The 24465-nt window shown below is 43.4% G+C and overlaps 1 protein-coding gene across 2 annotated transcripts in view; it reads right to left on the bottom strand.

Moving 5' to 3' along the window:
- LOC121535374 (guanine nucleotide exchange factor VAV3-like) overlaps positions 1 to 19560 on the bottom strand; it is a 121132-nt gene extending 101572 nt beyond the window's left edge. For both annotated transcript variants that reach the window (XM_041842394.1, XM_041842393.1), the window contains exons 1-2: positions 19166 to 19560; positions 14058 to 14174 (exon numbers count right to left, since the gene is read on the bottom strand). In XM_041842394.1, coding sequence (XP_041698328.1) covers positions 14058 to 14174; positions 19166 to 19369 — 321 coding nt within the window. In that variant the 5' untranslated portion in view covers positions 19370 to 19560. The remainder of the gene's footprint in view (positions 1 to 14057; positions 14175 to 19165) is intronic.
- Positions 19561 to 24465: the final 4905 nt, after the last annotated feature.

The raw sequence follows: 24465 nt of genomic DNA on the forward strand, positions 1-24465 counted from the left end.
GAGGTTTGATATCCCTCTTGCTAGGTCTCTTTAGTACTGTTTCACAAGTTAGGCTATAATTTTAAGTGTTTTGAAATGGGTGGTGATAGATTAGATTTTTTGAATGACTAGGCTAATGGCTTCTTGGCTTGCACTTGACGACGGTAACCAAGTCACATGACCGATCATGACATGTAAATAACATGATTGCGTTTAAATAATAAAATGTATTATATAAACGCAATCATGTCTAAGCTAGCTAACGCAATCATGTCATTTACATGTCATGAGGAGGTCCCCATGTAAAATAATTCTGGTCAGTGTCAGCTTAATTCACTAACAGGTACTGAGAAAATCGATTATGTTACTTGTTTACTTGTTATTCGTGTTAAATATCTCCGTTCTGGAATAGTTGTTCACTGAATTGCTAGCACTAGTTGCTCACACTGCTACATTGGCTACAATGTAAACATAAAAGCTAGCTTCGTTGACGCCGGCTGCATGATGATGCAGTTTCCTATTTAGGTTAGCGGTCACGTCGAAGTACGTTTAAAATTTAGCGGATTTTAAGCGCCCCTGCATTCTCCTATACTAGACTGTATGCTCTCTCAGGTGTTCTTGGAAGATCACCCTTGAAAGAACGGGAGAATGCAAGTATGCAATTTGAACACATCCAATGGAACACAGCCAATGAATGTTGCGTTCATATTTTTGTTCAGTATAGATTAGAAGGCCTAGACTGTTTCATCCTAATGTAAGCTAAATGCATTGCATACAAAAGCAAACACTGGCATATTATAAAGGACAATGTCCAATTTAATTACAGTGCATTCGGAAAGTATTCAGACCCCTTGACTTTTTCCACATTTTGTTACGTTACAGACTTATTCTAAAATGGATTCAATAATCTTTTCCCCTCATCAATCTACACACAATACACCATAATGACAAAGCAAAAACAGAAATACCTTATTTATATAAGTATTCAGACCCTTTGCAATGAGACTCGAAATTGAGCTCCGGTGCATCCTGTTTCCATTGATCATCCTTAAGATGTTTCTACAACTTGATTGGAGTCCACCTGTGGTAAATTCAAATGATTGGACATGATTTGGAAAGGGACACACCTGTCTATATAAAGTCCCACAGTTGACAGTGCATGTCAGAGCAAAAACCAAGCCAAGAGGTCAAAGGAATTGTCTGTAGAGCTCAGAGACAGGATTGTGCCAAGGCACAGATCTGGGGAAGGGTACCAAAACATTTCTGCAGCATTGAAGGTCCCCAAAAACACAGTGGCCTCCATCATTCTTAAATGGAAGAAGTTTGGAACCACAAAGACTCTTCCTAGAGCTGGCCGCCTGGCCAAACTGAGCAATCAGGGGAGAAAGGACTTGGTCAGGGAGGTGACCAAGAACCCGATGGTTACTCTGACAGAGCTCCAGAGTTCCTCTGTGGCGATGGGGGAATCTTCCAGAAGGACAACCATCTCTGCAGTACTCCACCAATCAGGCCTTTATGGTAGAGTGGCCAGACGGAAGCCACTCCTCAGTCAAAGGCACATGACAGCCCGCTTGGAGTTTGCCAAAAGGCACCTAAAGGACTCTCAGACCATGAGAAACAAGATTCTCTGGTCTGATGAAACCAAGATTGAACTAATTGGCCTGAATGCCTATCGTCACGTCTGGAGGAAACCTGGCACCATCCCTACGGTGAAGCATGGTGGTGGCAGCATCATGCTGTGGGGATGTTTTTCAGCGGCAGGGACTGGAAGACTAGTCAGGATTGAGGGAAAGCTGAACGGAGAAAAGTACAGAGAGATCCTTAATGAAAACCTGCTCCAGAGCACTCAGGACCTCAGACTGGGGCGAAGGTTCACCTTCCAACAGGACAACGACCCTAAGCACACAGCCAAGACAACGCAGGAGTGGCTTCGGGACAAGTCTCTGAATGTCCTTGAGTGGCCCAGCCAGAGCCCGGACTTAAACGCGATCTAACATCTCTGGAGAGACCTGAAATACAGTTGTGCCAAGCTTGTAGTGTCATACCCAAGAAGACTCTAGGCTGTAATCTCTGCCAAAGGTGCTTCAACAAAGGAACTGAGTAAAGGGTCTGAATACTTATGTAAATGTGATATTTCAGTTTTTTTATTTTAAATTTGCTACAATTTCTAAAAACCAGTTTTTGCTTTGTCATTATGGGGTATTGTGTGTAGATGGATGAGGGGAAAAACAATTTAATCAATTTTAGAATAAGGCTGTAACGTAACAAAATGTGGAAAAAGTCAAGGGGTCTGAATACTTTCCGAATGAACTGTACATGCATGCATATCAAATGGGAATATATTAAATTAATAAACCATTGTAATATTATGAATGCCTTTCTCTCTCCTTGCAGGGGATTAGACAGATGAACCACAGCCCCCAGATGCCCAAACCTCAAAACCAGAACCGTGGGGAGACATCAACCATTGTCATAAAAAAATAAATCAATATTAACCCTTTTATTGGTTTACCTGTATCTGTGCATGAATCCTTAGAACACGGTCTATTGTACAACATGTTTATTAGTCGTTATGTACAGGATACACATGGTTCAACAAAATGCTTACTTGCAGTTTTCTTCTGGACAATACAACGACAATAAGAAGTAATAAAAAATAATACGAACATAAAGTAGATGGCTCAGTAGAATACAAAATATTTTATCATCCCCAAGTGAGGGACATCAAGGAGATTTACATTCTAAAGCTTGTTCAGTACGCCTCATTCAACTGTGGTCTAAATTGTAGAGGATGAATAGTTGAACGTGGTGTTTGCTCGGCCAGGAATAAAAACGTACCCAGAAATCACCCACGGTCTGTATTTTAGAATGAGAGTCATGTGTTACAATGAGCTGACAATTCTGCATGATAGAGGATCTACTTTTAACATAGTGACGTTGCACACTGCTGAATAAACTCCTGACTAAACTCCTGGCATAGGGTGATTTTCCTGGTGGATGGCGGTTCCCAAGTTCTTTACACCTGTCTGGGTGATGGGGGTGGGGTGTGCTTCAACCTGCGAACAGAGCAGACACATAAGGCCAAGGGGAGAGAAATTGTCCTCACTGCTGAAATGTCAGTGCTGGTTCAAATTGCTGAGAACTACCTTTTTTTTTTTTTTTGCATTGGTTTAGTGAACAATTTTGCATATTCGTAGGCTTGATGAAGTTGTCACCGATTGACTTTTATTTGATAATTTCAGTATTTAAAACATTTTCTTTGTATGCAATAGTGAAACACGAGGGGAGGGGAAAGTGACAAAGAAGAAAGCTAGCTACATTAGGTAAACAGACACTACATGCATGTATTGACTGATCATGTAAGAATTCACAAATAACTTGGCTGGCTAACAAGCCTAGGCTAACAAGCCTAGATTGAACAGAACACAGCTAGCTGCATTTCATAAAAAATGTTTTATCAGATGTTGTTAAAATGTCTTACCTCCAAACCAGTCGGCCATTACTATTTTGTCCTGCCAATGCCATGGAGTGAAATTAACGCATCAGTTGCCACCTGTCCCTTCAAAAAAATAAAATAAAAATAAAGATTTGCTACATTTCTCATTAGCTGGCTAGCAAGTTCACCAATTCAGGATTCAAAATCTGTCCAGGTTTTTGACACCGCTGATTTCACGATTAGTTCATTTAGTTTGTTATCCCTAAACAGCTAATAACCAGGACGAGATCGCCTGCTAGCTAGCCATCACGTCCGACGAGCTAACTTAGCTTGGGTAGCGGGTTGATAAACAGCAGTGAGTCAACATTTGAATTCAACATTTGGTGAATAAATAAACGTAATACTTACATTTTACAAAGTTATTCCTTATTCCACTGGAACATTTTCTCCCAAGCAGGGACTTCAGTCCACCATTAATTCAGAAGTTTTTTGACATTTTCGCTGTGTCGCAAGGTGTTATGGGATAGCCTCCCCGGCGACGGGAACCAAAATGTATGCTCCCATGTGTGCCTTGTTTTCCATACCTCCCAAGGATGCTTATAGAACTTCTGGCAAACCTAGGACATATTTGCCATTTCGCGTTCTTAGGTTTGGAATCACACTTGAATAATGACAGTTGACTTCCATATTCGCAATACGCTCTACATAGAACACATGTATGGAATTTGGAACACAGACAACATTTATCTATGAATTATCACATTCTTTTCACAGAAATATATTAGGTCTCAATTGAATATACAAATAGTTTGATTTGGAAAGGACAGAACAAATAATACAACAAATATTGTGGTTAAACTCAAATATACTAATTGATAAAAAAGAAAAAAAGTATAACCTTTGTAAATGATATCATAGGTAGGACTGGTGGAGTTATGTCGCACATGCAGCTAACAAAAACATATGGAAATGTCTGCTCTACCCAAAATTACAACCAAATAATTGCAGCATTATCGCAAAAATGGAAGAGGAAAGTGGAAGGGGGAATATGTAAGGAACTTGTCTGTCGGCCTTGCATTAAAGAACATAATTGGTTAAAGAAAATTGTGATAAATAAAAAAGTATACCAGGACCAACAAATTGACAGCCATGCCATATAGATTGCAAAATAGTTTCGAAGAGAATTCTGACGTACCGATTCCATGGCACAAGGTTTATGAACTGATACACAAAACGACACCGGATTCAAAATTTAGAATTTTTCAATTTAAATTATTATACAAAATTCTTGCAACCAATAGAATGTTATTTATATGGGGGATACAACCTTCCCAGCTCTGCAGATTTTGCTGCGAAGAGACAGAATCATTAGATCATTTGTTTTGGTACTGTCTAACGTAGCTTGTTTCTGGTCACAGGTCCAGGGATGGCTGAAGAATTGCAATATTTACCTGGAGCTAACCCACTACTGGGTTATCTGAAAAGTCATAGTCAATACTTTTAGCAACAAAAAAATATATTTTCAATTTACAATCTGTAGAGACAATGAGAATAGAAAGGTTCAGAACATTTGTGAAACATCACAGCAGAGTTGAAAAATATATGGCAAATAGAAATCCAATATGGATGGTGTTACGAGATAGATGGGAGGGGTTGAGTGGAGCTGAAGGATGGGACTAATAACAACAACTAATAAGAACAAGATAACTAATGTAAAATATACTGTGTCCGTAAAACATATATAGGTTATGGCAAATAGAAATCAAACCGGATGGACATCAGAAATAAATTGGAGGGTAGAGGAAGGGCAGGAGTAAAAACAAACAAAATATAACTATTGTAAAATAGACCGTGTCCATAAAATGTATATAGTATGTATAAGCTGGAAGTAGAGGCCTAAGCGTTGTTGTTCGCTAGTTTACTCCAATTAGGGGAGGGGTGGTGGGGTTATAAAGTAATAAAGGAAAATATCTATATTTTTAAAGATATGTATATATATATGTATGTCTATATATATGTACAGTGGGGGGAAAAAGTATTTAGTCAGCCACCAATTGTGCAAGTTCTCCCACTTAAAAAGATGAGAGAGGCCTGTAATTTTCATCATAGGTACACGTCAACTATGACAGACAAAATGAGAAAATAAAATCCAGAAAATCACATTGTAGGATTTTTAATGAATTTATTTGCAAATTATGGTGGAAAATAAGTATTTGGTCAATAACAAAAGTTTCTCAATACTTTGTTATATACCCTTTGTTGGCAATGACACAGGTCAAACGTTTTCTGTAAGTCTTCACAAGGTTTTCACACACTGTTGCTGGTAGTTTGGCCCATTCCTCCATGCAGATCTCCTCTAGAGCAGTGATGTTTTGGGGCTGTCGCTGGGCAACACGGACTTTCAACTCCCTCCAAAGATTTTCTATGGGGTTGAGATCTGGAGACTGGCTAGGCCACTCCAGGACCTTGAAATGCTTCTTACGAAGCCACTCCTTCGTTGCCCAGGCGGTGTGTTTGGGATCATTGTCATGCTGAAAGACCCAGCCACGTTTCATCTTCAATGCCCTTGCTGATGGAAGCAGGTTTTCACTCAAAATCTCACGATACATGGCCCCATTCATTCTTTCCTTTACACGGATCAGTCGTCCTGGTCCCTTTGCAGAAAAACAGCCCCAAAGCATGATGTTTCCACCACCATGCTTCACAGTAGGTATGGTGTTCTTTGGATGCAACTCAGCATTCTTTGTCCTCCAAACACGACGAGTTGAGTTTTTACCAAAAAGTTCTATTTTGGTTTCATCTGACCATATGACATTCTCCCAATCCTCTTCTGGATCATCCAAATGCACTCTAGCAAACTTCAGACGGGCCTGGACATGTACTGGCTTAAGCAGGGGGGACACGTCTGGCACTGCAGGATTTGAGTCCCTGGCGGCGTAGTGTGTTACTGATGGTAGGCTTTGTTACTTTGGTCCCAGCTCTCTGCAGGTCATTCACTAGGTCCCCCGTGTGGTTCTGGGATTTTTGCTCACCGTTCTTGTGATCATTTTGACCCCCACGGGATGAGATCTTGCGTGGAGCCCCAGATCGAGGGAGATTATCAGTGGTCTTGTATGTCTTCCATTTCCTAATAATTGCTCCCACAGTTGATTTCTTCAAACCAAGCTGCTTACCTATTGCAGATTCAGTCTTCCCAGCCTGGTGCAGGTATACAATTTTGTTTCTGGTGTCCTTTGACAGCTCTTTGGTCTTGGCCATAGTGGAGTTTGGAGTGTGACTGTTTGAGGTTGTGGACAGGTGTCTTTTATACTGATAACAAGTTCAAACAGGTGCCATTAATACAGGTAACGAGTGGAGGACAGAGGAGCCTCTTAAAGAAGAAGTTACAGGTCTGTGAGAGCCAGAAACCTTGCTTGTTTGTAGGTGACCAAATACTTATTTTCCACCATAATTGTGTCCGTTGCTCGTGTTTCTTGGCCCAAGCAGATATCTTCTTATTACTGGTGTCATTTAGTAGTGGTTTCTTTGCAGCAATTCGACCATGAAGGCCTGATTCACACAGTCCCCTCTGAACAGTTGATGTTGAGATGTGTCTGTTACTTGAACTCTGTGAAGCATTTATTTGGGTTGCAATTTCTGAGGCTGGTGACTCTAATAAACGTATCCTCTGCAGCAGTGGTAAGTCTGGATCTTCCATTCCTGTTGTGGTCCTCATGAGAGCAAGTTTCATCATAGCTCTTGATGGTTTTTGCGACTGCACTTGAAGAAACTTTCAAAGTTCTTGACATTTTCCGTATTGACTGCCCTTCATGTCGTTTCTCTTTGCTTATTTGAGCTGTTCTTGCCATAATATGGACTTGGTCTTTTACCATATAGGGTTATCTTCTGTATACCTTGTCACAACACCACTGATTGGCTCAAACGCATTAAGAAGGAAAGAAATTCCACAAATTAACTTTTAAGAAGGCACACCTGTTAACCTTCCAGGTGAAGCTGGTTGAGAGAATGCCAAGAATGCGCAAAGCTGTCATCAAGGCAAAGGGTGGCTATTTGAAGAATCTCAAATATAAAATATATTTGGATTTGTTTAACACTTTTTTGGTTACTACATGATTCCATATGTGTTATTTCATAGTTTTGATGTCTTCACTATTATTTTACAATGTAGAAAATAGTAAATATAAAGAAAAACCCTTGAATGTGTAGGTGTGTCCAAACTTTTGACTGGTACTGTATATATTTGCAAAAAATACATGGGGGGATTGGAAGTGATGCAGACAATTACATTGATGGAAGCTACAATCTATCTGCAATATTAACGCTGATCCTTTAAAAAATATAATGTTTGATTTAAATAGAAATGGATCATTCTAACATGACTTTCTCTCTGTTTTACTTGTAGCTTGCTTGGACAGTTTCCCCACCTTCACCATGTGAGTTATTTTCTCTTTCAGCTTAGACTACAGGGAGCACAGAAAACACACCTAATATTTCACTGGAATTCTTGAACTTGTATTTCTAAGTTTAGCCGAAGGCCACCACACCACATTAGAGTTGGTAAGGTCATGAGAAAACAATCCATTTACTAATTCATCTGTTTCTGATTCTTTGTCTCATTTGGAGCTCCGTTAGTCCAGTTAAAGGTTGTCTTTTTTTTTTTTTCAATATAACATTTGCAATATTTTCGTGGCTGTTTTTCATGTAAAAACACAGATTTTCTGCAGTTATATTCTGAACTCTGCCCATCTCATCTGTCTCCGGTCCTCCCCAGTGACGACATCACAGAGCCTGTAAACAACAGTGAGACTGACTGCCATAGAAGGCAGCACTGGACAGCCATGCAGGCCGAAGGCAACACCACACACACATTTTCAGCCTCTCATTTCTCCCTTTTAAAAACAGAGCCTGACACACATGATGTTGATGTACCAGCCGTATCAAAACCAACTAATCACCAAGTTTTACCCATTGTAGACATCCGTCTCCCTTCACACCGATACACATGAAGCTGTTCATGTGATGTCACCATTACTCTCACCTCTTGTTCCAAAAAATATGCTTTCATCATATTTATTCAAAATCTCATATTTTCTTTATCCATCAAACATGTCAGCTGTTGCATAGCAACATTGCCATGCAATCTTGTATATATATATATATATATATATATACATTATTTTTTTGTCATTTAGCAGACGCTCTTATCCAGAGAAGTTAGGGAGTGCATACATTTTCATACTGGCCCCCCGTGGGAATCGAACCCACAACCCTGGCGTTGCAAACGCCATGCTCTACCAACTGAGCTACATGGGGCCTGTGCAATCTGTCCATTCTATTGAAAGAATGTGGATTGTCCTACATGAAATTCTCTGCAGGATGAGGAAGGGATGCAGCAGGTTGCCTTACAGGAAAATGGCCCTGGAAATCTGGTGGAATTACCGGCATGACTCTTACCTACAGGATATCCAACAGGATTTTGGGGCCATTTTGGTGTAGGACAATTCCTGCAGGTAGTCCTTCAAGGAAACAATCCTGCAGGATTTATTTGAGGACTATCTTCAGGATTCCTGCAGGATTGTTTTCCTGCAGGAATTGTCCTACAGGAAAGTGGGCCAGAAAATCGTGTGGGATATCCTGCAGGACTTCCTGTTCCTGCAGGATATACAGTCGTGGTCAAAAGTTTTGAGAATGACACAAGTATTGGTCTTCACAAAGTTTGCTGCTTCAGTGTTTTTAGATATTTTTGTCAGATGTTACTATGGTATACCTAATCAAATCAAATCAAATTGTATTTGTCACATGCACATGTTTAGCAGATGTTAAAGCGGGTGTAGCGAAATGCTTGTGCTTCTAGCTCCAACAGCGCAGTAATATCTAACAATTACACAACATATACCCAATACACACAAAAAAGTAAGGAATGGGATTTAAGAATAATAATAATTAAATAATATAATATGCCATTTAGCAGACGCTTTTATCCAAAGCGACTTACAGTCATGCGTGCATACATTTTTTTTTGTGTCTGGGTGGTCCCGGGGTTCAAACCCACTACCTTGGCGTTACAAGCGCCGTGCTCTACCAGCTGAGCTACAGAGAATATATACATATATGGACAAGCAATGACAGAGCTGCATTGACTAAGATACAGTAGAATATTATAGAATAGAATGCAGTATATACATATGAGATGAGTAGTGCAAGATATGTAAACATTATTAAAGTGACTAGTGTTCCATTTCTTAAAGTGGCCAGTGATTTCAATAGGCAGCAGCAGCCTCTAAAGTGCTAGTGATGGCTATTTAACAGTCTGATGGCCTTGAGATATAAGCTGTTTTTCATTCTCTCGGTCCCAGCTTTGATGCACCTGTACTGACCTCGCCTTCTGGATGATAGCGGGGTGAACAGTCAGTGGCTCGGGTGGTTGATGTCCTTGATGATCTTTTTGGCCTTCCTGTGACATCGGATGCTGTATGTGTCTTGGAGGGCAGGTAGTTTGCCCCCGGTAATGCATTCGGCAGACCGCACCACCCTCTGGAGAGCCCTGCTGTTGTGGGCAGTGCAGTTGCCGTACCAGGCGGTGATACAGCCTGACAGGATGCTCTCAATTGTGCATCTGTACAAGTTTGTGAGGGTTTTAGGTGATAAGCCAAATTTCTTCAGCCTCCTGAGGTTGAAGAGGCTCTGTTACGCCTTCTTCACCACACTGTCTGCGTGGGTGGAACATTTCAGTTTGTCGGTGATGTGTATGCCAAGGAACTTGAAGCTTTCCACCTTCTCCACTGCGGTCCCGTCGATGTGGATAGGGGGGTGCACCCTCTGCTGTTTCCTGAAGTCCACGATCATCTCCTTTGTTTTGTTGATGTTGAGTGAGAGGTTATTTTCCTGATACCACACTCCCAGAGCCCTCACCTCCTCCCTGTAGGCGGTCTCGTCATTGTTGGTAATCAAGCCTACTACTGTTGTGTCTGCAAACTTGATGATTGAGTTGGAGGCGTGCTTGGCCACGTGGTCATGGGTGAACAGAGAGTACAGGAGAGGGCAGAGCATGCACCCTTGTGGGGCCCCAGTGTTGAGGATCAGCGAAGTGGAGATGTTGTTTCCTACCTTCACCACCTGGGGGGCGGCCCGTCAGGAAGTCCAGGACCCAGTTGCACAGGGCGGGGTTCAGACCCAGGGCCTTGAGCTTAATGATGAGCTTGGAGGGCACTATGGTGTTGAATGCTGAGCTATAGTCAATGAACAGCATTCTTACATAGGTATTCCTCTTGTCCAGATGGGATAGGGCAGTGTGCAGTGTGATGGCAATTGCATCGTCTGTGGATCTATTGGGGCGGTAAGCAAATTGAAGTGGGTCTAGGGTGACAGGTAAGGTAGAGGTGATATGATCCTTGACTAGTCTCTCAAAGCACTTCATGATGACAGAGGTGAGTGCTACAGGGTGATAGTCATTTAGTTCAGTTACCTTTGCTTTCTTGGGCACAGGAACAATGGTGGCCAATGTGAAGCATGTGGAAACAGCAGACTGGGAAGGGAGAGATTGAATATGTCCATGAACACACCAGCCAGCTGGTCTGCGCATGCTCTGAGGACGCGGCTAGGGATGCCATCTGGGCCGGCAGCCTTGCGGAGGTTAACATGCTTAAATGTCTTAATCACGTCGGCCATGGAGAAGGAGAGGCCACAGTCCTTGGTAGTGGGCCTCGTCAGTGGCACGGTGTTATCCTCAAAGCGGGCGAAGAAGGTGTTTAGCTTGTCTGGAAGTGAGACGTGGGTGGTTTTCTTTTTGTAGTCCGTGATTGTCTGTAGACCCTGCCACATACGTCTTGTGTCTAAGCCGTTGAATTGCGACTCCACTTTGTCTCTATACTGATGTTTTGCCAGTTTAATTGCCTTGTGGAGTGAGTAGCTACACTGTTTGCATTCTGCCATATTCCCAGTCACCTTGCCAGGGTTGAATGCGGTGGTTCGCGCTTTCAGATTTGTGCGAATGCTGCCGTCTATCCACGGTTTCTGGTTAGGGTAGGTTTTAATAGTCACAGTGGGCACAACATCACCTATACAATATCTGATAAACTCCGTCACCATTTCAGTGTATATGTCTAAATTATTTTCGGAAGCTACCCGGAACATATCCCAGTCAGCGTGATCAAAACAATCTTGAAGCGTGGATTCCGATTGGTCAGTCCAGCGTTGAATAGTCCTTAGCACGGTTACTTCCTGTTTGAGTTTCTGCCTATAGGAAGGGAGAAGCAAAATGGAGTCGTGGTCAGATTTGCTGAAAGGTGGGCGGGGGAGGGCCTTATAACCATCCCGGAAGTTTGAATAGCAATGGTCGAGGATTTTAGCAGCGCGAGTACAACAGTTAATATGATGATAGAACTTCGGCAGCCTAGTCCTCAAATTTGCTTTGTTAAAATCCCCGGCTACAATAAATGCAGCCTCAGGATATGTGGTTTCCAGTTTGCATAAAGTCCAGTGAAGTTCTTTGAGGGCCGTCGTGGTATCGGCTTGAGGGGGGATATACACGGCCGTGACTATAACCGAAGAGAATTCTCTTGGGAGATAATACGGTCGGCATTTGATTGTGAGGTATTCTAGGTTGGGTAAACAGAAGGACTTGAGTTCCTCTATGTTACTACAATTACACCATGAGTCGTTAATCATGAAACACACACTTCCGCCCTTCTTCTTCCCGGAGAGATATTTATTCCTGTCTGCGCGATGAACTGAGAACCCATCTGGCTGGACTGATTTCCACAGAATATCCCAAGAGAGCCATGTTTCCGTGAAACAGAGTATGTTACAGGCCTTGATGTCTCTCTGGAAAGAAATCCTTGCCCGTAGTTCTTTGTTAACCAAAGATTGAAGATTAGCGAGTAGAATACTCCTCCGCCGGCGATGTTTTGAGTCAGCCGCTGGAATCAGTTCAGTTGCCCTGGGGAGAGCAAACAAAGGATCTGCTTCGGGAAAGTCGTATTCCTGGTCGTAATGCTGGTGAGTTACCACCGCTATGATATCCAATAGTTTTTCCCGGCTGTATGTAATGATGCAAAACAATTAATTAATGTAAAAAATAATACATAAAAAAAACAAAATACTGCAAAGTTTCCTAAGAGCTAGTCGCTCTTGTATAATTACAAGCATTCCATAAGTGTCAAAGGCTTTTATTGACAATTACATTAAGTTTATGCATAGAGTCAATATTTGCAGTGTTGACCCTTCTTTTTCAAGACCTCTGCAATCCACCCTGGCATGCTGTCAATTAACTTCTGGGCCACATCCTGACTGATGGCCGCCCATTCTTGCATAATCAATGCTTGGAGTTTGTCCGAATTTGTGGGTTTTTGTTTGTCCACCCGCCTCTTGAGAATTGACCACAAGTTCTCAATGGGATTAAGGTCTGGGGAGTTTCCTGGCCATGGACCCAAACGTTCAATGTTTTGTTCCCCGAGCCACTTAGTTTTCACTTTTGCCTTATGGCAAGGTGCTCCATCATGCTGGAAAAGGGATTGTTCGTCACCAAACTGTTCTTGGATGGTTGGGAGAAGTTGCTCTCGGAGGATGTGTTGGTACCATTCATTATTAATGGCTGTGTTCTTAGGCAAAATTGTGAGTGAGCCCACTCCCTTGGCTGAGAAGCAACCCCACACATGAATGGTATCAGGATGCTTTACTGTTGGCATGACACAGGACTGATGGTAGCGCTCACCTTTTCTTCTCCGGACAAGCTTTTTTCCGGATGCCCCAAACAATCGGAAAGGGGATTCATCAGAGAAAATGACTTTACCCCAGTCCTCAGCAGTCCAATCCCTGTACCTTTTGCAGAATATCAGTCTGTCCCTGATGTTTTTCCTGGAGAGAAGTGGCTTCCTCGCTGACCTTCTTGACACCAGGCCATCCTCCAAAAGTCTTTGCCTCACTGTGCGTGCAGATGCACTCACACCTGCCTGCTGCAATTCCTGAGCAAGCTCTGCACTGGTGGTGCCCCGATCCTGCAGCTGAATCAACTTTAGGAGACGGTCCTAGCGCTTGCTGGACTTTCTTGGGCGCCCTGAAGCCTTCTTCACAACAATTGAACCTCTCTCCTTGAAGTTCTTGATGATCTGATAAATGGTTGATTTAGGTGCAATCTTACTAGCAGCAATATCCTTGCCTGTGAAGCCCTTTTTGTGCAAAGCAATGATGACAGCACGTGTTTCCTTGCAGGTAACCACGGTTAACAGAGGAAGAACAATGATTTCAAGCACCACCCTCCTTTTAAAGCTTCCAGTCTGTTATTCTAACTCAATTAGCATGACAGAGTGATCTCCAGCCTTGTCCTCGTCAACACTCTCAACTGTGTTAACGATAAAATCACTGACATGATGTCAGCTGGTCCTTTTGTGGCAGGGCTGAAATGCAATGGAAATGTTTTTGGGGGATTAAGTTCATTTTCATGGCAAAGGGGGACTTTGCAATTAATTGCAATTCATCTGATCACTCTTCATAACATTCTGGAGTATATGCAAATTGACATCATAAAAACTGAGGCAGCAGACCTTGTGAAAATTTATATTTGTGTCATTCTCAAAACTTTTGACCACGACTGTATATTGTGCAGGATTCCTGTACGACTTTTTTGTAAGGGTAAAGAACAAACCTTTCCAAAGTCCCGGACATCAAACAGGTCGAAGGCCTCGAACAGATCAGTCTTCTTCATCCCAAACACCTCACAGCAGGAGTACAGGAAGGTCCGGATATTTTTCAAGCACAGGAACTGGGACCAGAAGAACAGCATGATCAACATACCGGTAATTAAAAATAGAACACTTTATGACATATTAGTTATAGGTCAGCACAGGTGACAAATAACTGTTGAATGTTCCTATTTAGACATAGTCCAACGAGACCAGTTTGACATTAATAACACATTCATAAGACATACATTAGATGTTAATAAGGCATTCATAACACATTCATAAGACGTACATTAATAACCTCCTGGTGAACTTTAACATTGAGCTCAGTTCATACTTCTGAGAACTCGTCAAGATATCAAACAGATTCAAGGAATACATACTGCACTTTAAAGCTTGGAGGAACTTTTAAGAACTTATGAACTTTTAAGTTCCAACTCTTTAATCTCATTAATAATGAGACATGATGACATGAACCATCAATTGTTAATTGCTGGAGGAGGAGGAGGAGGAAGAAGAAGACCTTAAGCAAAGTGGAGTTTCCATCGAATCTATTTCATAAGGATAAATCGGGACACATCACACTGGTGGACACTAGTCTGAGGGCCAGTGCAGGAAAACATCAGCACGCAGTCTGATTTTATGGCTTTTAAGAATTTTTAACTTTCAGCTATCCATTTTTTTTGTTTTTATGTGTAAAAACGATATACTGTAATGGGATTGAATGTATACATGTATTCAATCGGGCAATGGGATTTCTTTATTTATTTTTATTTTACCTTTATTTAACTAAGCAAGTCAGTTAAGAACAAATTCTTATTTACAATGACGGCCTACACCGGCCAAACCCGGACGACGCTTGGCCAATTGTGCGCCGCCCTATGGGACTCCCAATCACGGCCGGTTGTGATACAGCCTGGAATCGAACCAGGGGGTCTGTAGTGACGCCTCAAGCACTGAGATGCAGTGCCTTAGACCGCTGCGCCACTCGGGAGCCCGAGTGATTGACCAGATATGAGATGTGGGGATACAGGGGATTATTGGGTTGGGCTTTGAGCATTTGGACCAATTATCACGCTCAGTTGGGGGTGGGGGGGGGGGTCAGGAAATCCAGTCTTATTACAGTGTGGCAGGAAGTTGGAACAGGAGCTTGTTACACAGTACAACTAGACATTTAGTTAATAAAGCCCTTTGTGAGTTGTGACTTCGACTGTTGGGCACACACATAGCCCTCCTCCACTTCCTCCACCGACAGGGGCCCCTTGGGTTAGAGGAGAAATCACAGGCATCTCTGTGATCAACTGTTATGATAATGAGACTGAGGAGGAGACTAGCAACACATCCTCTCACGCCAAGGTTCTGCCATGTAACACCTCTGTATTGGAGTGCCTACAGTTGGATTGTGATAAAAAAAAAGTTAACGGTAATTATGCCTAAAATGTTCACACGTCTTTGAACACTTGATGGGTAGATGTAATGTCTGATCGATTTAGGTACTGTGGATACTCTACATCTTTATTCTATCGGTCTGTTTTGTTTTATAGTGTGTCGGCCTAAAGGTTTCTGTTTTACTCAATAGGATCAATCTGAACGTCACGGCGATCCACTTTCTCTCTCTCTCTCTCTCTCTCTCTCTCTCTCTCTCTCTCTCTCTCTCTCTCTCTCTCTCTCTCTCTCTCTCTCTCTCTCTCTCTCTCTCTCTGTCTCTGTCTCTCTCTCTCTCTCTGTCTCTCTCTCTCTGTTGGCACCAACTTTGATAATGACGTCCAATGTACATCGTCACCAACACATACACATTCCACTGCCTGCGCCACAAAATGCAGATGTTACACTACCTACCCCTAGATGCAGTACTTAGCTAAAAATAGCAGTTCAGTAGGCTATAACTAGTTAATCACAGTACACTGCCCCTTCATCCCCCCTCTCTCTCTCTCCATCACTCCCTCCCTCTCTCTCTCCATCCATCCATCCATCCCTCTCTCCATCACTCCCTCCCACCCCCTCTCTCTCCATCCCTCTCTCCATCACTCCCTCCCTCCCCCTCACTCTCTCTCTCTCTCTCTCTCTCTCTCTCTCCATCCCTCCCTCCCTTCAATCCATTATGATAGCCTTCTGCTTGTATTTAACCACCCCCATCTTATGGCTAGAACAGTGGTAGCGTACAGTGACAAAGCCATTTCCTATCTGGACTACTACACAGATGACCTACTGCTGTAGGCTACAGCTTTCTGCATTGTCCAGTAAGATGTGCCTTGACTGCAGCTCTATCAACCTCTGCAGTGCAAGCCATCAGCAGGATGGTTCAACACAGTGACACAAGCTTATAATACAAATGAAAACAGCATGTTGTGCGATAAAGACATAACGTAACTGAGAAGAAATTAATTAATTGTCATTTTGGGGAAAGATGTAACGCAGACAATGACGTTGCGACATATTACTGTAGGGAAAGATTAAAACACATCCTAATCTGTAGTGGGTGTTTGACTGTGGGTGTTTCTGCAGAAATTGGCAGTTGCTCAATGCAGTGACACTCTTGAGCTAAACCTACACCATTAAACCGCTTTCTCTACGACCAAGGCCACAGACAGGGCCAGAGTCACATAAGGCTATTATATGGATTTAGCACATGGCAATGGCACCACAGTTAAACATATAACATGTTGTCTGCGTTCAATGTTCAGGGCTACATGGACTCTTCTTTCTGCAACAATAAAGTTGTTCAAGAAGCTCTACACTGAGTATACCAAACATTAAGGACACCTTCCTAATATTGAGTTGAACCCCCCCCCCCCCTTTTGCCCTCAGAACAGCCTCAATTTGTCGGGGCATGGACTCTACAAGGTGTCGAAAGCGTTCCACAGGGATGCTGGCCCATGTTAACTCCAATGCTTCTCACAGTTGTGTGAAGTTGGCTGGATGTCCTTTGGGGGGTGGACCACACGGGAAACTGTTGTGTGTGAAAAACCCAGTTCTTGACACACTCAAACTGGCACCTACTACCATACCCCGTTCAAAGGCTCTTCAATCTTTTGTCTTGCCCATTCACCCTCTGAATGGCACACATACACAATCCATGTTTCAATTGTCTCAAGGCTTAATAATCATCCTTCTTTAACCTGTCTCCTCCCCTTCATCTACACTGATTGAAGTGGATTTAACAAGTGACATCAATAAGGGATCATAGCTTTCACCTGGATTCACCTGGTTAGTCTATGTCATGGAAAGAGCAGGTGTCCTTAATGTTTTGTACACTCAGTGTAAATCTGCCATGTTGATTAAGAGAATCTGACAAAAAACTACAAGGCCTAGTGATCATTTCAATAAGGCCATACTGCAACTAGGAAAAACAATACTGACTCAGTAATAATAATAATAATAATAATATGCCATTTAGCAGACGCTTTTATCCAAAGCGACTTACAGTCATGTGCGCATACATTTTTACGTATGGGTGGTCCCGGGGATCGAACCCACTACCCTGGCGTTACAAGCGCCATGCTCTACCAGCTGAGCTACAGAGGACCACTCAGTCTAAAGTATGCAGCCGACACACATCAGTGTATGCATGTATGCACGTATGCATGTACATATGTGTGTGTGGGTGTGTGTGTGTTGTGGTCCCCACAAGATTAGTAAACCAAGAGAAATTTGACCAACTGGAGACATTTTGTTGGTCCCCACAAGGTCAAATGCTATTTCTAGGGGGTTTAGGGTTAAGGCTAGAATTAGTGTTAGGGTAAGAATTAGGTTTAGGGTTAGGGTTAGGCGACAGGGTTAGGTTTAGGGTCAGGGTTAAGGTTAAGGTTAGGTTTTTGGGTTAAGGTTAGGGTTAGGGTTAGTGTAGGTTAAGGTTAGGGTTAGGGTAAGGGTACTGTTTAGGGTTAGGTGTTAGGGAAAATAGGATTTTGAATGGGACTGAATTGTATGTCCCCACAAGGTTAGCTGCACAAGACTGTGTGTGTGTGTGAGTGTGAGTGTGAGTGTGAGTGTGAGTGTGAGTGTAAGTGTGAGTGTGAGTGTGAGTGTGAGTGTGAGTGTGAGTGTGAGTGTGTGTGTGTGTGTGTGTGTGTGTGTGTGTGTGAGAGTGTGTGAGTGTGTGTGTAACTAAAGGGTGGATCAAAGCTGGGCTGTTATCTGGCCCCTGGAGTGAGTGTTGTGGTGGGGGAGGATGGATAATTCTGGGTAGAGAGCAGCGGTCTAGTCCTGTCCTTCATCCCAAATAGTACCCTATGTCCTATGTAGTGCACTACTTTTGACCAGAGCCCAATTGGAATAGGGTGCCATTTGGGATGCACCCCCTGAACAGCATTCCTGTGTCCCCATGAGGCTGAAGCTTTTACGAACTTCCTCAACATGATGATGAGACAAAGTGGTTTGAGGAACCAGAGGTTGTAAACGAACAAGGTTTATAGACTGTAGGCCAAATAGCGTCAACATTATTCATTCACAGCTAAAGGGAAATACATGTGGTATTTGTAGTAGCTGGGTTGTATAGATCACTTCATTATGTAACAAACGTGTCCATGAGAAAGTTGAGTATACTTGACTGCCCTTACTAAGAAGAGCTCTGAGGATTTTAGAATAGCAATTAGCAAAGCTACTTGGCTTTGTGTCAACTTGGTCTTGTGTAATATATATATATATATATATATATATATATATATATATATATATATATATAAATAATAACATAATAATATTTTTTGACAGAGGGCCAAGTAGAAATAAATCCATGAGATGGTTTACCTCTCACTGACTCAGGTACCAGTTTCACAAGTTGGGGATGAAATAGACTTTTATGTTTAGTATAATGGTAGTGGCAGTGGGTATTTATCTGTGATGATGAATGAACTAGCCGAATAGAAATCGCATAAAATATTTTAACTAATAACAATTATTCAAAATCTGTGTCTGACATCAGCACTATCAATTTCAATAAAACCGTGAAATAAATGAATATCTTTCATCATTTACAAAAAAAAAATTGTTGCCCCGCACAAAATCATTTGTTGCTAGACATTGAATTTATCACACTTTTAAGACCAAGCAAAATAGCACTTGTCTTTACCTGAGACATCTGTGGCCGAAGGTTAATCTCCTTCAGGTTGATGGTGTGGGGTTTCAAGTTGTTGAGCAGCTGACAGAGCAGCACCCCGTCCCGGAGCGTCTGAGCCAGGTCAAATACCTGGGCACTGTCCCCCGTTACCCGATGGTTCGGAGGCAGCACCTTGCAGCTAATCAGCCACAGCGCGCACTGCCGCCAGTACTCCATCTCCGCTTTCGAGAATCGAATCAAAGTAGAAGATCCCAAAAAAAAAAACGTTGTTTCTATAAATGTTTATTCTATAAATGTTTGAAACGACATTGTAAACGAGGAACTAGACGTTAGAAAGCTGTCACGCTGGTTGTGTTCCTTGTGACGATAAAGAAAGTGCCGCTACTTTCTGCTCCACTTCAGCAGCATCGCCGATGCGCGCGTCACTGAATTGGTTGGCTTGTGTTTATGGAGCGAGATGCTTTTTCACTTCAGTTCGAGCTCCGAAACGTCAAGCTCTATTTCACTTCCTCTTCCGTATACATTTTTTTTTTTGTTGAATTCGTTTGAAAAATGCTAAATACTTCTCTAAACAAGTGACATATTTGGACATGTCATTCATTCATTAAAAAAATGGCAATTGGCAAATGGCCAAATGTTATTGCGGGAAGTTCACTGAAACGCATTTAGTGAATGATGTAATGCCAAACATTAATATTCAATGGATTATCACACTATAATACACTATAGGATACATAATCCCCTAATTACTATGACAATCAATTTGAAAGACCATTGGATCCATTAGAGTGATGCCAGTCACTGTATAATACACATAGATTTTTATAATAACTATTTCTAGACACAATCCATTTCTATATATATATATTTTTTTAAAGCTGTTAGACACTGTGAAAGAAAGCCTACACACTGCCAGGCACAACCTTGTCTTAAAGCAGACATTCCTTCTGGATTATACTGTAAATGGCTTTACATGGTGACTGTTCACTTTTGTGAAAGGAACCACAAAGATCTTTTTGTTTCATGAAACCACTACTGTCTCAGACAATACTGGAATAGGCCTGCTTTAAAAGAAAATTCACGAGTTTAAGGACCAGACATGAAATGGGTTTAGAATATTTATTGAGAATGGATGTGTGAATGAGGATTCAGTGGGGAAATGAGAATGGACTGGATGAAGCCAAGGGCTGCAGATGAAGGATCCAGAGGGGTTGACCTCGTAGGGTTTGGCTTGGAGTCTCAGGTAGACATCACCATCAGGCCGTGGTAGTTTGCCTTTCACCACAGCAGCCTATCTCCCAAAAAGATAGCTCCAAGTTAGTCGGACCCTGGAGTGGAAGTGAGCTGTTCTGGACTGCAGATGCTGAATGTTTGACGATATAGTTGAGGTATTACATGCATATGGACGAGATGCCCACGGAGTGAACCAACCTTAGACCCCAGGAGAGTGAGCAGAAGAGACTCCCTTGAAGGAAGAAAACCTTGAGATAGGCTCCCCAGCTGAGCCTATCTTCTTTTGGCTGGTTGTATAGGATACGGTGCGTGAGGTAGATGGTGTCCGTGAAATGAGGCAGAGGCTGGGAGACTGTGCCTGAGTTAATGCAGGTTCTGAGAGATGAGAATGAAGTGTGCCGGATGTTGTTGATGTGGAAATGATAGGCTTGAGACGACCGGCGGCCGAGGAGTTGTACGGTCTGGTCAAGGATGCCACGGAGACGGCACCGATGCGGAAGGAGTGTCTGGAGAATTGGTCAGAAGGTTAGCCAAAACAGGTATTGCATTGGTATCAGATGGGAATGGAGCCATTGGAGTGAGGCGATGGAACAAGAATGGGTGATGAATAGTGGATCGGATGGATAGGCATGTTGAGATTGTCTAAGCTGCAGGAAGTAGGTGAGTAAGGGTAGATGGTAGCCGGAACAGGTAGACTGTGGTTATGCCAAAACTGATCGGTTTTGCTGTGTTTGATGGGGAAATCTTTGTTGAGGATGGTGACGTCTGATGCACTGGGGTGATGAGAAGTTAAATAGCCTTGGTTTTCTCTAATGAACGCCACCTCTACGCAGACGACACCATTTTGTATACATCTGGCCCTTCATTGGACACTGTGTTAACAAACCTCCAAACGAGCTTCAATTCCATACAACACTCCTTCCGTAGCCTCCAACTGCTCTTAAACACTAGTAAAACTAAATGCATGCTCTTCAATCGAACGCTGCTTTCACACCGCGGGTCTGACCTAGAGTATGTGGACAACTACAAATACCTAGGTGTCTGGTTAGACTGTAAACTCTCCTTCCAGACTCACATTAAGCATCTCCAATCCAAAGTTAAATCTAGAATCGGCTTCCTATTTCGCAACAAAGCCTCCTTCACTCATGCTGCTAAACATGCCCTCGTAAAACTGACTATCCTACCGATCCTTGACTTTGGCAATGTAATTTACAAAATAGCCTCCAACACTCTACTCAGAAAATTGGATGTAGTCTATCACAGTGCCATCAGTTTTGTCACCAAAGCCCCATATACTACCCACCACTGTGACCTGTATGCTCTTGTTGGCTGGTCCTCACTACATATTCGTCGCCAAACCCACTGGCTCCAGGCCATCTATAAATCACTGCTAGGCAAATCTCCACCTTATCTTAGCTCATTGGTCACCATAGCAACACCCACCCGTAGTCTGCGCTCCAGCAGGTATATCTCACTGGTCATCCCCAAAGCCAACACCTCCTTTGGCCGCCATTCCTTCCAGTTCTCTGCTGCCAATGACTGGAACGAACTGCAAAAATCTCTGAAGCTGGAGACTCTTATCTCCCTCACTAACTTTAAGAATCAGTTGTCAGAGCACCTTACCGATCACTGCACAGCCCATCTGAAATTAGCCCACTCAACTACCTCATCCCCAAATTGTTATTTATTTTGCTCATTTGCACCCCAGTATCTCTATTTGCACATCATCTCTTGCACATCTATCATTCCAGTGTTAATAGTAATTGTAATTATTTTGCACTATGGCCTATTTATTGCCTTACCTCCATAACTTGCTACATTTGCACACACTGTATATATATTTTCTGTTGTATTTTTTGACTTTGTTTTTTTACCCCATATGTAACTGTGTTGTTGTTTTTAAATCGCACTGCTTTGCTTTATCTTGGCCAGGTCGCAGTTGTAAATGAGAACTTGTTCTCAACTGGCTTACCTGGTTAAATAAAGGTGAAATACATGTTTTTTTATATATATATATATAAATAGAAATGCGCTGGGATGAGAAGGGTTGTAGACAGCAGATGAGAAGAGCGGCTACGACAATTGGGTACAACTCGAACAGGGCGGAGGAGAGGGCCGCCAAACCCCCCGTACCCGATGGAAGAGGCAGCGTCGTTGAACAGTTGTAAGTCTTCATGAGAAGAGACACATTCATCATAGAAAAAAAGGTGATACCGTTCTAATGACTGAAGAGAAGGAGCCAAAGCCTGATCTCCGAGAGGAGGTTGAAGACCATGGTGTGAAGCAGGGAAGGCATAGAGGCAGCCAGGGAGAGAAGGTGGGACTAGAAGGAGCGGCCTTGAGGGATGATCCTGATGGCCTAATTCAGGTGGCCCAGCAGTGAAAGCTACTGACATTTAGTGCAGTGGGGAGATTCCAAGTCATTGGACAGAAGGGAAATGCGCTGAAGTTGGTCGAGAGGCAGGGAGGCCTGAAAGGAGACTGTGTCCAGTATGATGCCGAGGAATTTGAGGCGAGTTTAGGGGCCTTCCGTCTTCTCCTCAGAGAGAGGTATGCCAATGTGGCTGAAGGTGAAAATGAGGGTGGAGAGACCCAGGGCTGGAGGGGATGAAGGGTCGCCAATAGTGGAGGAAAAATCGACGAGGAGGTGGAGAACATACAGGAAGCCTGTTGACATTCAGCAAGATCCAATGGCTATTGTATCGAATAGTCGAGGGCTGCTATTGCTTCCAAAAGTCCGGCGGACAGAAGTAGTACCGCCCCTCCCAGCAGATTCCGAAGAGAAGCCAGGTGTCGGGATGGCGGTGAAGCACCTTTAAAGCGGAGGCGATGTTGGCCTTGGCAAAGCTTCACGGCCAGCAAGTTTAATGTGAGTGATGGCATGGTTGACCGTGGCATACTGTAAGGAGAAGTCAGGACTGGGGATGAGGCTGTTGACACTGGAGACTTAAGATTCGGGGGAGAGATCGATAAGCTTATTGCCAGAATACTTCTGGGTGGCAATTCCGAGGTGGAGAATGGCGGTGAGGGGAAGGGGACAATAATAAACCCCTGTTTCTCCTACTTGACCAGGAGGGTGGAGACGACTTCTGACTCGTCAAGGGAAAAAACAGATGTTGGAGCAGAAAGTAGAGATGAGGCAGGGAGAAAAAAAACAGAATTCAGTCCGTCAAGCAAAGGAGTGGTCAGGGTGAAGACGGCTTCAAGATCAGGGCGTTGGGTGGAGGATGAGCCGGGGTGGCTGTAGAGAGGGAGTGTTGGACCGGAGGGTGGGGCTGCGGCCGCCATTGAAGACTGGGGCAGGGTCCGCGACCGGGAGACCCATGGGGCGGCGCATAATTGGCCCAGCGTCGTCCAGGGTAGGGGAGGGAACGGCCGGCAGGGATGTAGCTCAGTTGGTAGAGCATGGCGTTTGCAACGCCAGGGTTGTGGGTTCGATTCCCACGGGGGGCCAGTATGATAAATATAAAATAATGTATGAACTAACTGTAAGTCGCTCTGGATAAGAGCGTCTGCTAAATGACTAAAATGTAAAAAAATTTAGCAGAGAGAGTGGGTAAGCCACGCCGGAGAGAGAAGTAGGAGCAAGAGGGAAGGAAGCCGAGGGACCAGAGCAGGCGTACAAGGTGGGGAGGGCCCTGCTGGCAGAGGAGGAGACAAGAGCAGGGAGGGAGGGAGGGAGGGAGGGAGGGAGAGTGGGAAAAGCTGATGATAAGGTAGTCAAGGGGGCAGGAACAGAGAGAGAGACGGAAGGCCCTTGGCAAGGGGCGGAGCCATGGCGTCCAGGATGTTTACGGACTCGAGCCTTCCCCGCGTGTGGAGAAGGGGAGGCTGGTGAGCTCCGGCAAGCAAGGTGGTGTGGAGATTAGCCTGGAGGGCCAGCCACCGCATTCCGGTTCTTTGTGAAGCCTGGAACGGTGTCTTTACGCGACTCGTAAAGAGTAAACTTTGAGGAGACCTTTTAATAACTCAAGGCTTGTCACGCAGCATGCGATGCAAAACCAAGAGAAGGCATGACTGTTTGGCCAGGTTTAAGTAGGGTGGTAGTGGTGATTAATGAAAGCGTTGAGGCTGATTAG

This window comes from Coregonus clupeaformis, chromosome 21, assembly GCF_020615455.1.
Source record: "Coregonus clupeaformis isolate EN_2021a chromosome 21, ASM2061545v1, whole genome shotgun sequence".
Lineage (NCBI taxonomy): Eukaryota > Metazoa > Chordata > Actinopteri > Salmoniformes > Salmonidae > Coregonus > Coregonus clupeaformis.